The sequence below is a fragment of the Panthera pardus genome, unplaced genomic scaffold (genome assembly GCF_024362965.1).
Source record: "Panthera pardus isolate Hobbes unplaced genomic scaffold, ASM2436296v1 HiC_scaffold_12, whole genome shotgun sequence".
Lineage (NCBI taxonomy): Eukaryota > Metazoa > Chordata > Mammalia > Carnivora > Felidae > Panthera > Panthera pardus.
This window is the reverse complement of record NW_026526677.1, coordinates 98,389,023-98,405,777: the sequence shown is the minus strand read 5'-3', so window position 1 is coordinate 98,405,777 and position 16,755 is coordinate 98,389,023. Positions and strand designations below refer to the sequence as shown.

The 16,755-nt window shown below is 56.9% G+C and overlaps 2 protein-coding genes across 4 annotated transcripts in view; one reads left to right on the top strand and one right to left on the bottom strand.

Annotated features, from left to right (window-relative positions):
* CBL (Cbl proto-oncogene) overlaps positions 1-9,271 on the top strand; it is an 85,137-nt gene extending 75,866 nt beyond the window's left edge. Inside the window, exons 16-17 of one of the 3 annotated variants that reach the window (XM_053900371.1) lie at positions 698-775; positions 8,895-9,271. In XM_053900371.1, coding sequence (XP_053756346.1) covers positions 698-775; positions 8,895-8,932 — 116 coding nt within the window. In that variant the 3' untranslated portion in view covers positions 8,933-9,271. The other 2 variants (XM_053900370.1, XM_053900369.1) reach the window with 2 other exon arrangements.
* MCAM (melanoma cell adhesion molecule) lies at positions 9,261-16,514 on the bottom strand. The gene is given in 17 exon segments (XM_019468893.2): positions 9,261-10,304; positions 10,772-10,889; positions 11,216-11,363; positions 11,526-11,597; positions 11,695-11,836; positions 11,934-12,055; positions 12,224-12,365; positions 12,446-12,564; positions 12,661-12,823; positions 12,908-12,937; positions 12,939-13,030; positions 13,143-13,322; positions 13,862-13,949; positions 14,027-14,097; positions 14,201-14,408; positions 14,506-14,630; positions 16,386-16,514. Coding segments are annotated over 17 exon segments (1,917 nt in total). The 5' UTR covers positions 16,453-16,514; the 3' UTR covers positions 9,261-10,274.
* Between the last annotated feature and the right edge of the window lie 241 nt (positions 16,515-16,755).

The following is a 16,755-nucleotide window of genomic DNA, read 5'->3' as shown; positions in this document are numbered from 1 at the left end:
CTTGATGGTTCAGAGCACGCATTCTTGACTTCCGGGCCCTGTCCCATTGGAACGAGGGCGCGCCGGCTCTGGAAGCACACTGGGTGGGCTCGGAGCCAGCTCACATTTGGGCCTTGACTCTCAGGGGCTGCCCTTGCACCTGTGGCTGCCTGGGAGGGCAGCAGCCAGAGTTGCTGTCACTTTGGAAATTGAAGACTGTGCTCAGGACAGCTGGCAAAAAAGATACATCCAGTTGCCCAAACAGGTGGTGATCCCCACCCGCCCAGCCTTGTTTAACGCTTCTCCACTGCAGCTTAGTCTTATTTCTGTTGTCCTCTTTGTGGAAGGAGAAGTTTAGTGTCTTTGGCCCTGCCGGAGAAGTTGTTTTAAATAATCTAGGCACTCTGTGTGTGAAAAGTGTATAAAGCGTGATGCGGATGCAGGTGTCTGTGCCCAGGACAGCAGTGTTCCTGTCAGCGGAGCAGGTGCGTGGTATATTTAGAAGGCTGCTCCCGCTGTGAGGAGGAGGAGAAGGCTTTCTGCTAAAACCCTGGAACCGGTAAAACCCGGCCCTTTAAGAGCACAAGTCCCTGCCCAGGTACAGTAGGTCGGTAATACCTTGATCTTAGCACACTGTTATTCCTGCCGTTAAGTGGGGATCTCCCCCCCTCCCCGCCCCCGCCAGATTTGCAAATATTTTCTTTCTGATTTCTTCTAGACTTCACTGAGGGTTCCCAAGTTCCCGAAAGGCCTCCCAAACCGTTCCCTCGGAGAATCAACTCTGAACGAAAAGCAGGTAGCTGTCAGCAAGGCGGTGCCGCCCCCGCCCCACCGCAGCTCTCCAGCGAGATCGAGAACCTCATGAGTCAGGGATACTCCTACCAGGACATTCAGAAAGCTTTGGTCATTGCCCACAACAACATCGAAATGGCCAAAAATATCCTCCGGGAATTTGTTTCTATTTCTTCTCCTGCCCACGTCGCCACCTAGCACACCCCCGCCCCGCTGCAGCGTCAGAGGACCAGTGAGCCGGCCGCTCTTACTGGAGTGGCACCTGTAAGGGCAGAGGTGCCTTTGGAGACTTCGCGGTGAGGTCTCGCCCTCTCTGTGGGGTTTCGCATCTGTGGTTCCAAGATTTCAAAGCAGTGGAATGAACATGGAGCAGCTAGTGTGTTTTATTATTTTATTTGTTTTGAGAGTGGATTCGAAGGTGTCCTTCAGTCCTCACCTTAGAGTGTGGATTCTTAGTAAATGGTAGCCTACCTGGGGAACAGTCCGGAAAGCAGTAGGAGAAGTATTGTGCTGTAAATCCTCACTGGGGACTTCAGACTTCCCTGGGTTAAGGATGTGGTTGTGTTTCTGTCTGTCTGTGGTTGCGTGTGTCCTGTGATTATAAGATTAACCTGCTGTGTGTGTTAATCCCAGGCAGGGAATTAGCACAAGAGGTTTAGGAAGGAATCGTTTAAAGACTTCCATCTACTGTGGTATTCTACCCAACCCCAGTGTGTATTACAACTTCAACACTCCCCGACGGCTTGGGTTACCACGTGCATAGCTCAAGTCTTGTATTTTTAGAACACCCTCCCTCTGTCCTTTGTCCTGCTTCCTCCTCCTCCTCGGTGTCTGTCATTGGCAGTGGGCTTGCTGTGACCAGACTTACTGAAGCCGGGTGGCTCATAGGCTGTTCCTTATTATGTGTGATGGTCGGTGTTGGTTTGTGTGGTAGATGGGTAGTGGGGGAAAAAGTACTGTTGCTGTATCCTTATAGTCATGTTTGATCTAGCAGCTAACACTGGTCACTCCAAAGCACTGTTTCCCTAGGAACATCGACTCTGTTAAAGTACGATGTTTTCATTGTCCTAATTCCATAATGACTGATTCGAGAAAGAGGCCTTCAGATACATTCCATGCCCTCCCCAGAAGATGGTCTGTGGGAGTCCGTTGCCTTGATGCCAGGTATGTGTTCTAACGTAGGCCGTGGGTTTTTCTGCTTCACGGGAAGGGAAGGGCATTTGTTTCCAGCAATGGCTTTCTGACCCGAATACCACAAAACTTTTAGCAAGCTTCACGCACAGGCTCTTTGCCTTGTTCTACATAAGATGCACAAAATAGTGAAGATGTCTCTGTTGGGTTTTTTTTTTCCCGGTGAGTTAATTCCAGCTTCTTATACGGGTGTCTCCCTTTGAACATGAGCCAGGTTATATTTTCGGAGGAGAATCTGCTCTTTGCCCTCGAAGGAAAGGGGCTGACACCCATGGTGGTGCAGCATTGCGCTGACAGCCCCAGTCCCGCATCGGGGCCTCCGACAGCTGGGTTTCTCTTGTGCCTGTGGCTTTGGGCATGTAGCACGTCCTTCCGTCTCCTCGTCACCTTAGTCCTGTGTACTCTCTCGTGACTGCGTTCTCCACGGTGATTAGCATTCAGTGTATAAATGACTTTACTGTGGTCAGAGACCGTATGTGAGAAGCCTGACGATTTGTGTAATTGCAGGTTACAAAGGAGATTCAGGGTCCAGCATGGGGCACCCGTTAGTCGGTTCCTGGAGGTGCTGCGAAATGACCCCTGGAGTTGGGTCAGTTCTCTGTCCGGTCTTTGCTGGCTTCCCCAGCAAAGCGGGTGTACCCCCTCGCTTGTCAGAAGCACGCCTGCTCTTTGATAAATCTGCCCTCCTCAAAATCTAAGTCACGCTTTTGTCTTTAGATCCAGAATCTCTTCAGATCGGTTTTCTTTCTCATCTTGTCATCTGTGGAACTAAAATTTTTTCTAACTCTTCTCTTGGCTCTCAGCTGTTCCTAGACCTGTTGGCTTTATCCTCTTGCCTCCGAACCATTTACATTCCCAGGGTAGAAGGTACAGGACTTCTTGTTGATTTGCTCTGGTTCCCCAATGTCTGCTCCACGTGGCGGAAAACAGCCCAGCCCACCGTCAGGTGCAGGAGGTCCTGATGGTCGTGGCTGGGGCAGGGAGAGTGGCAGTAACCTAGCGTCTCCTTCTAAAAGCCAGTAAGGATAGGGTTTCGTTTGTGGTAACGTTCAGCTTGTATTTTGTTTAAGTGCTGAAGACCCAGACGAAAAACTAGAAGAAATGGCAGCATTTTCCATGCCTGCCCACACTGGAAGTTTTCCTTGTCTGCAGACATTGCCCATAGTCCGAAGATGTGTCAAGAGAACAGAACACTGATTCTGCGTATCTTTTGCCTGTTCAGTGTATCCAGAATCTTTGGAGAGTATGTCCTTACATATGTAGGCTAAGGGCGAGTTCATCCTTTTGTTCCTAGTTGAGCGCCCCTGTGGCTCATGGGGTCAGGCCTCCAACTGGGGTGTCAGATCCCAGTGTTGGACACACGCTTCATTGATTGGCTTGGTCATCGGCCTGGCAGCTGGGTAGCTGTAGGCTTTCAAGCTTCTGAGACCATTCTGTGAGGTTTTCTCTCCTCAGGTCTGTGAGTACAGACCCGGGTCCAAGCCTCAGGTCGCCAAGGTAGTCTCAACGAAAGTTTTCACGTGGAGGCTTGTCTTGAGGGTATTTCCAAAACTTGAATTTCTTAAATTTTCCTCGGGCTAAGGCACAAATACCACCTTCTTCGTCCTCCATTCGTATGGCAGTTTTTAGTTCTTGGGCTCTGCTCTGAATTTAGAATTGCTCTTTCAGAAGTAGGCTTTGCGTTTTGCCATTTTGGGTAAACCCATCTCCCTTCTCCCTCCGAATTACACGTGGTTCCTTCTGTGTTAACTTGCCAGGTGGATAAGGTAAAAGTCACTTTGATGTTTTTCTTTTTTCTCAGATGCATTAGGCTATTCTGTTCAGTCCAGTCTCCTTTCCCTCTTTCTGGCTTGCCCTGCACGGCCTGCCTCGCCAGCTGCCCTCTGTGCTCCTTCCGCTAAAGTAAAAGATTCCCAGAGCAGAAAAACCTGTGGGCTCTGTGATATACCTCCCTTTAAGAAAATAAGAGATTGGGCACTTTCCGGTCTCCACGTGCATCTGTTCATTTTTATGTAAGTAACGATCTGCACCTTGGACGGCCATTCTCTTCCACTAGCCCTCCTCCCCCCACTCAACACACTCCGCCATTCTTCTGTGCTCTTCCCATACAGACGACACCAGGGCCCAGGATGGGGGGTAGCGCTCGTAGTGTCATTCAGCTGCCTTGGGTTAAAATTTTTGGATGGGGGTCGCTGTTCTTCAATCTTCAAGTATTTATCTCCTCTATAGAAAACTAAAATATAACTTAGGGTCCAAACAGCAGACCTACAAATGAGTTTTTGTAAATTTGCTAGCAGAGTAGGGACTGTACATTCCCTTCAAGGCACCATCATCAGACTTGACACCTGTGTGTGTGGGTGGTTGGCGATGGTGTTGATGCAGAATATTCTCCTACCTCACCTCATGACAGTCAGGGTTCTAGACCTCCTTCCCAAGCTAAGGAAGTCCCCCCTCCTGCCGTTGGCCTTTCTGACTCTGGTGACCGCTGCCCAGGGAACAGTGGTATTCTAACCATCGGCCTGGCCTGGTGGTTACCAGTTAGGTTGTTCGTTCAGCAAATGTGTATGAGCGATTACCATGTGCCAGAAGCGCCAGCTTCTCCGTGTCCCTCCCTGTCCAGGACTTGCATTTGGCCCTAAAATAGCTCCTCCCCAAAAGATGGTGCAGTTTTTATTCACAGCTCTTTTATGTAGATCTATATTTCCTTAAAGAGCTGTCCTGGGTAAAATCGATTCAAGGCTCCTCCGTTAACCCATGTCGTCTTCCTAGAGCTTCGATACTTTCTGGGAGATTCCTCAACGTGTCTCATGGGTACCCACCGTCTTTTGTGTACTTCAGTGGAATCTGTTTGGTGGGTTGAGGGGTGTGTTGGCTCAGCTGCACAGTTAGGGCAGTTACGTGTTTAAGTAAAGCATCTGCCCGTAGTTCCTCTCCAGTCTAGTGCCTTCCTTGATCTTCCTCCTGAGCTGCTGGAGTTCCTAATCCCCCTTGTTGTGAAGTTTCCTTGTCGCCCTTCGGGGACCTGTTACCACCTCCCATTCTCTTTGGAACTTATTTTCCAGTCTTCCAACACCCTTTGCAGCCGATTCTATGTCTTAGAAAGGCTGCAGGTGTGGGAGAGGGGCGGATACCTGTTGTTCGGTCCTGGTCTTCAGCTGATCCTTTGGTCTCCCAAGAGCCAGTCGGCAAAATAGATGGAACTCAGTTCTCAGAAATGCCAGCCTTTCCTGGGCTAAGGAGCCTAGGACCCTAGAACTTAGCATCAGAATACATACGTCACCACTCTCCTGCTAGACTTTCAGGCTTTAGAATTCAATCTGAAGTATTCTAAGTCCACCTGCAGTGTTACTGGCACTACTTTGACCTCAGCCTGTGTTCGTTGTCTTTCTTTAGAAGCGCGTAAAGCTACGCAGTGCATGGAGGAGGGTTCATAGTGAAAGGAAGCCACAGTTTTGTATCTTTGTCCTGTTTAGGAATCCTTCGGATGTCAGAAACAGGTATTCAGGCTAAAGAAAGGAGGGAATCCTAAGGATACAGGGTATTTTATAGACCCCAGTGTGAGAAGTACAGTTGATTCTTGTATGGGGCTGGGCTGGGACTGGCAGACTTTGCACTCGGTCCTTTCTCCTGCTTGTCAGGCACAGCCCTGGAATAGACGACCCAGTCCCCAAGTCTACACGACGTCCCAGCTCTAGGGATCACCGTACACAGCTTCCCAGTGCCTCTTGATTCATTCAGATTCTCGAGAAAGAACACGATCAGCCCAGCACATTGCCCGGGTGTCTACGCCTGACCAGTTAGCCTTGGCGTGTGTGGCGGCAGCGGTGTGCCCCTTCGGGTGGGAGATGGGGGGAGAAGAGGCTATAGGCAGGATAGATACCCTAAAGGTATTTTAGTAGTAAAACTGCTGGCATACTGCCTTTTTTTAGAGTAGAAAGGTAGGCATGGGACTGTGTCTGGGATGTTGAGAAAATTCTTGGGTTTTGCTTAATTTGGGTTATCGTTGTCTTTGTTTCTTTATTTCCTGTTTTCAATCCCTTTATCAGTCTTGGCATCCAAGATTTCTTACCTCCCTCCTCAGGACCCGTTTCTCCTGTTCCGGAGCTAGTCTGTTCTTAGGTGACGTTTCTTTGCCTTCATTCAATCTCAGGTTTTTAGCCTTCTTTCATATTATTTGGAGAGCAGATCACACATCCCACTGTAGCCACCCATGGACTTTTGGGCTCTCTTCAAGTTTTAGCACCGAAAATACATCCATTCTATGGGCCTGTGGCCGTGGCTCCCCTCCTCCTCGAGGAGAGCCCTGCGGTAATATTCTTGGGCAAGCCTTCCGGGGTACCTCAGAAACTACTTCCCCATAGCCAGCAGGAATATATAATAACCGGGACAGTAGCCAGGATATCAATTAGATGTAGATTCCAGTTTAGAAGAGTTTTGAGAGCTCTTTAGACCGGGAACCCTGGTCTCCCCTGTCCACTTGATTTCTTTGTAGTCCTGTATCAGAGCCTTTTTTAATTTTAATTTTATTTTTCAAAAAACTGCTTCTGCTTGCCTACTAAGTCTTTTGATCTTGCTTACCTCATCCTAGAGCCTGTCCCGTGTTCTTAAGGCACGTTCATAATTACTTGTAACTTTTTTAAGCTGTTGGAGTCGTTAGGAATACACAGAAGTAACCTAGTAATCCAAAGATACACATTGAGGCACGTGATGAAGGGTGGGTCGTCAGCCCTTGCAGTTGGTATCCTGGACTGGGCGCCAGAATCAAGGAGCAGAGGGACAGCAGGGCCGGGTGCCTCCGTGTCCTAGGAAATCTGGCGTGGTTCCACAGGGGAGCGCAGTGTTTTTTGGGTCTGAGCAGCGGCACCCGCGTAAGAGGCGGGGGGACCGGGACGGGAGGAGCAAGCTCTGGCCGGAGGCTCCCTCACATTCAGATGGGAACGGGAAAAGAACGGAAGGGCCAGCTGTTGGCTAAGAGCAACAGCTGTCTGGAGCTCTCCCTGCCGCTTCCCTTGTGTAACGCTCGAGAAAAACGCGGTGGGCCGCTCCCTCTGTTTGCCCAGAGCAAAGGCTGAAAGCCAGCCTCCGCTCTCCTACCGCTCAGGCGGCCGAACAGATCAGCGGAGTTCTGGTTGCCCGGCTCCACGTTCTTGACCCGCTCCTGAAATGAACGTGAGGGGCACCCCTCCACTGCCTCTCCCAAGTCCTCTTTGCGCGCCCGAGCCGGACCGGAGGGCCAGGGAAGGGGGAAGGCTCGGGCACACGCCCCGGGCAGCTCCTCGGGCCTCACTCCGCCTCCCGCCCAGCCCCGACGAGGGGGGCGCCGTGTGCCCACGCCCAGTGCGCCAACCTGCTCGCGTGTCGCGTGCCCCGTGTGTCCGTTCCCTCCTCCCTCCCTACCTCGGACCCTGCTCGGGGCGAGGTAGCCATGCTCATGGCTGTCTTGAAACCGCAGAGGCAGAGAACCACGTAGGAGTCTGTAGACTGTGTGTTTTCTCTTCCTCGGTTTCTTCCTTCTGCTGTCTGGGTAAGCCTGCAGGCACGTTGCCCGTGAGAGTGGATGCCTCCTGACCTACCGGTCTCCGTGTCTCGGCCTTGACCTCCTGCTGAAACATGTGGTAGGGGCATGGCAGCTACGAGGTACCTCCTCCTACATTTGCTTTCTGGCTGTGGTGACTTGGGATTTTTAACCTTATATATCTTTTTCCTTTATTCAAAACAAAACAATTTTTAGCACACTGAAAAAAAAAAAAAAGCCAAACATTTTTGTGCCTTTCTAAGGCAGCACTGTAACTCAGGCTGCATTTTAGGACTTAATATGGAAATACCAGAGTCTTAGCTCCTCTACCTTGAGTGTCCATCCTTACAGACTGGGGGGAGGAGGAAACGCTCTGTGTGGCTGGAGAGATGTCAGATAGGTGAGGCACGTCTGGGGTCCCCTCTCCCTGCCGTGATGCTCTTTTGGAGTACGTGTTCCCCTGGGGATCATTCGGTTGGCTCTAGTCAGGATCGCAGCCGCCAGGTTGAAGGCTCTGTCTCCAGCAAGGAGAGAGGGAGACTGTTCTGGGATTTCCAGGTACACCCTGGACCATTTCAAGTGTGCCAGCCTCTGGGCCTGCTAGTGACTCGACTGCATGGAAAAGCGTAGGACGGACCCTCCTGAGAACAGACGTGGTGTGTGTCTTTTCTCTTTGCTGGATCCTGAGCTGGCCTAGACCTCCTGCCTCTCCCTCGAGACGTGGCTTTCCTTTCATTTGCAGACTTCAGTCTTAAAGCATTAAGCAGCCAGTGCCCTCTGCGGGTCCAGTTTTCCCCTGGGGAAGGCAGCAAGGACCACGTGCCCGGCCCTCAGCATGGTGGTCACGGTCAGTTTCAGCTAAGAAAAAAGGAAAAATAGTTTTCTGAGATTTTACTTCTCCCTTTCCCCTTTCAGTTCTTCCCTGCCTTTAATCAAGAATTGGGAGAGAAACCATTCTTTTGAACGTCCTCCCTCTTTAGGATTTTGACATTCTTGGCCTGGGTGGGGCTGAGGAGAACTTGATGCTTCCTCCGGAATAGAGTCCCAATTTGTATATCAGTGTTAAAAATGAAACAAAACGAAAACTTAGAGGAGATTTTTGTGGACTATTTTAAAAATGTGTCATTAATATAAAAAAAAATTTCTATTAGCAGTATTTAATCCTTCTCACCTGTAAAGAATAAGACAGAAGGTAAATATTCTTACAGAGAAGAGCAGAGCTTTAAGATTGGTTTTCATTTGACGTCCCTTTTGTTTTGCCAATGTATTAATGTTTAGAGGTCTGTTATACTAATGTTATTTATTAATTTTTTTTCATTTCCATACACAGTTAACTAAAGAGCTTTTTCAAGCACCCGTGTCTGTAAAAAAAAAAAAAAAAAAATATTTTTAAATAAAGTTTCTTTTGTTGTAGCAGCCTGGAGTTCTTGCCCTTCCGTGGGGGTGGGAGAGTGAAAGACCAGGCCCGCACAGTCATCGTGGTGAGTCTGCTGCTACCTCAAGGCAAGTCCGAGCCGCTGGAAAGCCTAGAAAAAAGTTGATAGCTCCTCCTTGCCAACAGCCTGCCGGGCCCTGAGAGCTGCCTTAGAGCGAGGCGGCCTTGCTGCTGAGAGGCAGGGGGATTATCCTCTGTGGTGGAGCAGGAGCTGTTTGCTCAGAAGCAGAGGGAACCTCTGGTCCCTGCTCCTAAATGTGAAGGGTTTTGTGTTCTGTTCGGTACGATTCCAGTTGTGGAGACCCCAGGCTGCGGTGGTGCCCATGATGAATAAAAAACGGGGTGAGATTTCTGGGACAGTTAAGCTTTATTTTTCTTACATATACATATATATATATATATATACATACATAGAGGAAATTTGCAAATTTACACACAACCTAACGAAACCACATATACATACAGGTGCGCACACACAGATACACGTTCACACCCCAAAGCTCCAGCCAGGCCAGCTCTCATCCCTAAGTACCATTCTCCCATTAGGGAAGGCCCTTCTCCCAGGGTTTAAGGCCATTAGCTCACTTTATAGAAGTTTGGTGCTTGTAGAGTTACAGTCTTAATCGTCATAAAGGACAGTCTGGACCTCATGGCTGTCCCCTAACCCCACCTTTCAGTCTTACGTGACCCCCCCCGACAGGACAATGGGAGCCAAATTAACGCAGGGGGTTTGGGCACAATGGCCTAACTCTGGAAAACTGCCCAGCTTCCTCCCTGCAGGGACAACAAGATCTAAGGAACAACACCAGTCCTGGCTTCTTCCCAGAGAGGTGGGTCACAAAAGGGCCTCCCGCGGCAGGCAGGCAGCTGCTTTGTAATGAATGCTGGGGTACATACTCTCCAGAACCGGTGTGAGCAACATACTTCAGCAGAGAGGGGCCTGGGCTCAGTGTGTCCTCACCTCAGTGACACAACCGAATGAGGACGCCAGCCTTTGGGGCAGAAACCAGCTCCAGATAAACAGACTACCTAACTTGGCTGCTGGTAGAAAACAGGTATATACATCCACAATATGTCTACAGAGAAAACGCGGTCTGCAAGAAGCTCCTTCCCACTCCCGGGATACTGAGGCCCCCTCCCTGGGATGAGCCTCACCCAACCGAGACCGCGGTGGGTCGGTCCTTGAAGAGGACCTTCTCCCGACGGCCCTTCCCTCAGAAATGGGGTCTGCAGGCCAGCTGGAGTAGGGACCTTCTCCTGCCCCGCTTTAGAGGCTTTGGCGATCATCCTGAGTGTTGGGAGAGGGTAAGCAGGGAGCAGGAAGTGTTCCAGGCGGGAAGGGCACTCAGTGTGATGAGCAGGCTAGTGCCTCAGATCGATGTATTTCTCTCCCTAGAAGTAGGTGAAGAGGAGAGAGGTTAAGGGGAGCGCGGGGGGACCGCGTTGGCGTCTGGGGTGGGAGCGCTGAAGGGATGAGGGACCGAAGCCAAAGCTGATGGACGAGGCGTGGAGGGAAGCGGTGGGAGGGGGCGGGGCAGGAGGGCCTAGGCTCCGAACTGGACTGGCCACACCGAGCTCGGTGACCTGAGCCACGGCACTGTTCGGGGAAAGGTGGCGGTGACAGGGCAGAGTGTGTGCTGTCAGTCCCGGGAGCTACCCCTTGTCCACGGTCCCCCGGCCACTCTCCTCGCCCTACCAACCTGGGACTAGTGTTAGGAAGGCAAGACGGGCCTGCTCCCAGTCTCCAGTAGAGGAGGAGGAAAGGGAGAGAGAGTGTTCAGGGGACGAGAGCCATTAGCCCCCGCGGCTCCCAATCCCTGGAGAGGCGTCAGGCACTGGCCGCAGGAACTGCCTCCTACCTGGTCTCCTGGAGCCCTCTTGTCACCGGTGCTGCCCTGTAGGAGGCCCATCTCTTCTGGGAGCTTATCTGACTTAACTTCAACTACAAATTCGCTCTTACGAGACGGGGGCAGCGTGCTGGGAGGAGGGAGGGAGGCAAGAAGTTGGCAACTCAGGGGCAAGGGAAGGGAAGGTCGCTGGGAAAGACGCTGGACTGGGTGATGGGGCTCTTAGGCAGGTGCTGTGGGGCCAGCTCAGGGAAGGGAAACACGCAGTGAATGGAAGGGAGAAGGCGTGGGTGAATGCAGCGGGCAGGAGAGCAGGGAGCACTCACACAGCGTCCCCCTCCTGCTCCTAAGGGGTGAGCGGGCACTCGAGCAGGCAGGGAATGTGCCCGCGGAGGCAACAAGCTGGGTAGCACGACGGGGGGCGGGGGGACCGAGGGCGCGGGGTGCCACGCTTACATCTCCTGTTTGCCCGACCGCCCGCACGGTAGCTTGCCCTTCTTGTAGAAGAAATAGAGAACGGCACCCAGCACGGCCAGGACCAGGACGCACACGGTCACGGCCACGATGGCCACGCCCTTGCTTTCGGGCTCCGGCAGCTTCTTCTCTGTCCCACAGAGATGTTCCTAGTCACTCCCGGCCCCAGGTGGCCACGCTTCCACCACTGCCCCACCCAGCCCGGGGCTCCCCGGGCAGGGACAGGGCAGGATAAGGGTGCCCTGGCACAGCCTCGCGGCCCCCCGTTCTGGAGCCCAGACTGCCTGCTCACCTGTGGAGGTGCTGTTGGCTCTGGTGTAAGGACCGACAGTGGAGGTGCTGGGGCCAGTGGTTCTGTTTGAGTCTGTGGTTAAACGGATCGAAAGGCGGGTTAAGAAAAGCACAAGCTCGTGCCCGCGCCCGCCACACCCCGCCACACTGAGGACGGACGAGGCCCGTACCCAGCTCCAGGAAAATGGTGGTGGTGTTTCTGCCCAGGAAGTTGGAGGCCACGCACTCTGCACCTGTCTCCAACAGCTCTGGGGTCACGAGGACATTCAGGACACTCAGGACGCTCTGCGGATCTTGGTCTTGTTCATGGGCCTGTAAGGAAGGAGGCGGAGCTCAGGGGCCCGGCCCGGTCCCCGCAGCAGAGCCTGGGGCAGGGGTGCTTGAGCAGGGGAAAAGGAGGTGGGCTCACCGTGCCGTCCACGCTCCAGGAGATGGAGGGCCGGGGATGTCCCGACGCTTCACAGGACAGATTCAACACTGTGTTCTCTTTCACCCACATCTTCCTTTCCTTTGATGTCATCCACGGGGACCCTTAGAGAGGGAGGGGGACAGGTGTGGCGGCCAACTCCGCTGGCCTGCCTCCCCCTCCCCGCCAGAGCATCCCGGGGCGGCCGGTGGCCTTTCGTCCTCGAAGAGCTCGAAACCACCCAGCCGGGGGTAGCTTCCCGGGCCGCCCGGTCTCTGCCCAGAGGGCCTCACCAAAAATGGCCACGCGGACCAGCTGAGTGCGGTTCAGGCCCGGGACGCCGGGCACGGAAGCCACGCAGCGGTAGCCTCCCCCCGCGTCTCGCTGCAGGTTGTGTAAGCGGAGCACAGGCCCCTTCTCCAGCACCTGGCCTGTCTGGGGGGAGAGAGGGGTCGGTGGATCACTCACAGCCACACGGCCCCCCACGCGCCGCAGCCCCAGGCCCGCCTGAGTACCTTTTCTCTCAGCCACTGGAACTCCAGGGCTCGGTTACTCTCTGCCTCACAGGTCAGGGCGAGGCTGCCGCCCTCCCGGCTCTCCGGGGCCGCAGGGCTCACCCGGACATCAGACACATCTGGGGACACGGCAAGGGCGTCAGCCTGGGCAAAATTCCCGCTTGCCCCCCGCCTGCCCCCCCCACCCCCGCCGTCCGGGGCCCCGGGGCCCTCACAGTTCACCAGCAGCTCCTGTTGCTCGCTCGGCAGCGATGCCATGGTTTCCAGGTCCAGGCCCTGACACTGATAGAGCCCACTGTGCTCCTTCCGGGCGGACTCCAACACCAGGACCCCGTTGTCCTCGGTCGCCTTCTCCTCCATCTCCTGGGTGCTGGGGTTCTGGGGGAGAGCGAGGGGGTGAGCAGCGTGCGCCTCCAGCCGCTCTCGCAGCCCGCGTGCACCCAGCGCGGGCGCCCTCCGCACCTGCTTGCTGATGGTGAAGTGGGGGGGGGGGGTTGCCGTCAGCCAGACACCTGATTTCCACGCGGTCCCCTTCCTTCAGCACGCCCACGGGCTCCACTTCCAGCCACACTTTCTCCGCCGGGTCTAGCACAGGGGGGCACGGGGGCGGCGGCCGTCAGCCCGCGAGCCGTCCCCGCGCCGGGGAGCGGCCTGACTTTTCCACCCGCCCCAGCCCAGGGCTGTGACGGGGACTCACAGAAAACCGGGACGACGACTTCCCTGGACTCCTTCATGTGGTTCCCGCTGGGCAGCCGGTAGTTGAGCTCGCAGTAAAACTGGGCGTCTTTGTCTTCCTTAACCAGCTGGGCCTTCAGAACGCTCTGCAGGGTGTACAGGCCGCTCGACTCGACTATCTGGGACGACTGAATGTGGACCCCTGGGCAGGGAGGAAGGGGAGAGAGGCTGGGCCTCGGCCCCGCCTCCGCCCCCACCCCCTGGTCGCAGGGGCTACGGGAGGGGGCTCCCGGAGGGACCCCCGCCTCCGCAGAAGGCCAGGCACCACGGAGCCGCGACTCTTCACCTCCGAAGCTTTACTGCTCTTATCCACCTGCTCTAGGGGCGCGCGGTGTGCGCGCGCACACCAGGGCGCGCGCCAGGAATGCCGCAGTGACTGACCCATGCCCCTCAGCAAACGCTCCAGACGCCCACCCACGGGGGTACCACGGGGGTAGTGAACGGCCAGCCTGACTACACCATACCCACTGGGTATGTCACTCAACTGACAGCAGAGATTACTTTCCGGGAGGGGATGTGGGGCGAGAAGGGAATTTTCCTTCTAGATCTCCTGGGTCGTTTACATCCTCACGAGAACGTTTGCAGGCCTCGCTTGTGTGCTTCAAAAAACCAAGGTCCGACGAAAGGCAAGGTGGTGGCACCATAAGCAGGGCCCTCAAGGGCTGACGGGGCTGCACTCACGTTTCTTCTCCTCCTTCAGGGGCCGCCCATTCTTGTACCAGATGACTTGAGGAACGGGGTACCCATTTCTCCCCACGCAGGTAGCAACCTGAGGGGGACAGGCCGTGAGTCTCGCTGCCGCTCGGGCCCCACCAGGCCCCGCCAGGCCACCCTGGCGTGGCTCACCTCCTCGGGCTCCTCGCTGTTGACTGAAATGCCCAAGGGATTGATCTGGATGGTCGGCTCCTCCGGGGCTTCTACAAGGGAAGGAGAGGAGGGGCGTGGGACCACACGGCTTCCCGCGACCCACACCGCTTCCCGCGACCCACACCGCCCGCGAGGCACGGACGGGGCACTGACTGTAGACGCGGAGCTGGATTCGGTGCTCCTGGGACTGAGGGCGCTTGCCCTGGCACAGGAAGATGCGCTCGTCGTGGGGGGTGACGTGCGCCAGGGCCAGAGTAGTCCCTCTGTCCAGGAGGCTGAGCCGGTGCTGGTACTCCCCGGGTTCGCTCTGGCCCTGGCCCTTGCGCACGCGGAAGATGAGAGTCGGCTTCTCCTTGTGGACCTGAGGAGGGGTGACGGAGGGGAGGGGAGGGTCCTGGGGCTGCGGGAGGGGGACAGCCTCCCACCCTGCCACCCTGCCACCCTCTCCACGCACTCACAGAAAACCAGTCCACGTGGCTGAAGTTGCCCGGGGAGTGGGAGGGGCCGCACTTCAGGAGGGCTGTGCCGCCAACTTCCACCTCCAGGGGCTCGGGGGTGGGGGGCTCTGCCTCTCCAGGCACACCTGGGGTGCGGGAGGGGACACCCCAGCGGTGGTGTCAGCTCCAGCTGCTCCCCGTGGCCTCCCCTCCCAGCCGGCTCCCTGCAGCTCTTCTTCCGGGAGAGGGCCCTGCCCTCCTGAGCCTCAACCCCTCTCTACCGGCTGCCCCAGGCCGCCCTCTCCCCCAGTTCAGGGGAGTCGGGGGGGACCGTCTCTGGTCATCGCAGGAGGAGACCCTGAGCACCAGGCACCTTCCAGACGAGGCTGGCAGAGGGGCAACCCAGGCGGTGGGCCAAGAGGAAGGCCCCTTTCCTTCCAGGCCCCCTCCACTCCCAGTGAGCTCAGAGTGTGGGAATGCAAGGCATGTGCCAGGCTGGGGCACACAGGCCCCTTTGTGTCCCCACACCGCGGGGAAGACCTCACTACTCTGCCCCCCAAAAAAGCCCTCCCCAAATTTCCCACAAGACGCAGCGAGCCAACCCCGGCCAGAAGCTCCCATCTCAGGCTCCCAAAGCGGTACCTCTGTGGACATCCCACACGCTCAGGGGACCCCCCAGCCTGGGAGTCTCGTGAGCACGAAGGGGTCAGAACGTCCCCCAGGGGTCAGGGTGAGGGCCAGGCAGTGAGCAAGAGTGACGTCAGTGGTGCCAGCGTGCTGCCTGCCCTGTGAGGAGGTGATGTCACTCAATACCATCTGGCTGGCCTCAGGGATGCCTGGGTTGTTGCCCCGGGGCTGGCGCCCAGACAAGGAGGGCAGATGGAGCGGTCTTCAGCCCACAGCAGAGGCCTCGCTCGCGTCCCTGACTCCGTTTCCCCGGAGCGAGAGGAGCGGGGCAGGGCGGGGCTAGATTGGCTGCAGCTGTGGAGCCCAATTTAGCCCTTTCCCCAGAAACACAGTCAGCCTGGGAGGCAGCAGCCTGGGGTACCCCAGGGACACTGTAGGCACCGGGCATGAGGCCAGCGAGCTGGGTATTGCCTAGCCCTCCCCTTCCCCAGCCGGACAGCGGCTGGGACCCGGGAAAGGGAGCCAAGAGAAACACGCGACACCGCTGCAGGCCATACAAGGGCAGCGTGGACCCGGGAGCGCCCGGCTCCCAGGCAGTTCCAGAGAAAAACTCCGAGGTGCAGGGGCGCTCTTCCCACCTGAACGTGGTTCCCACTCCGGGAGGCGTAACAATTCTGGGCGCTTCCACCCTGGGCACCCTCGAGCCCTCGCTTCTGCCACCTGGGATCCCCTCACCGGGACAGGCGCGAGGCGACCCACGCCGCCCCCCAGCCCCTGCCAACGCCCTTGCTCGGGCGGGAGCCGCCGTCCCTCCCCCGCTCGCTCACCTCCAGCCTGGCTCGGAGCCCAGGCCGGAGAGGAGGCGTCGGCGCGCCCCCTCCCGCTAAGCAAGCCGCCTTTTCCAGCAACAGGCGGGCGCAGAATCGGGGATTTGGGGATGCGCTCCAGCGGCGCCTCCCGCCGCCGCTCCAGCCGCGGGCCCCCAGAGTGGGCACCTGAGGCAAAAAGCTCTCCCCCAGCTCCCCCGAGAGGCTCGGCTCCTCCCCCTCCGGCTCCGGGCAGCAGCCTCCTCCCCGGGATACTCTGGGATCGAGGCTGCAAACTGGCCGCGGAGAAGAGTTGCACGCGCGCAAGGCGCCGGGAAGGAGGAGCGCACGCCGGGGCGCAAAGCCCCGACCGGCGCCGCGCCGCCGGCTCCGCTCCCCGGGCGCGCTCCGCCAAAGACCCCTGGCCCGGGCCGCTCGGGGGCGCGGGCCCCCTGCGAAGCCACTCACCCGCGGCGCGGCGACAGCAGCAGCAGGCGGCGAGCAGGAGGGCGCAGACGAGCCCGGACGGCCCCATGCTTCCCGGCCGGAGGGCGAGCGCCTAGTGAGCCAGCCGGCGGCGGCCGGGGGCTGACGTCAGGGGGGCGGGGGAGGGGGCCCGGCCCGCCCCGCCCCGCGCAGCCCCCCGCCCCCGCCGCCGCTCCACGGGGGCGGGCCCGGAGCTGCGCGGAGCCGCGCGCCCGGCTAGGCCGGGCCCGGCGCCCAGCCCCCCTTGCCGGCTCGGGTCGGGCGAGGGGGCAGTGACAGGTGTCTCGAGGCCGCGCTGACTGGCCGAGGCGGCGGCTACGGGAGGTCGGCCCGGACGCCCCGAGTCACGCCG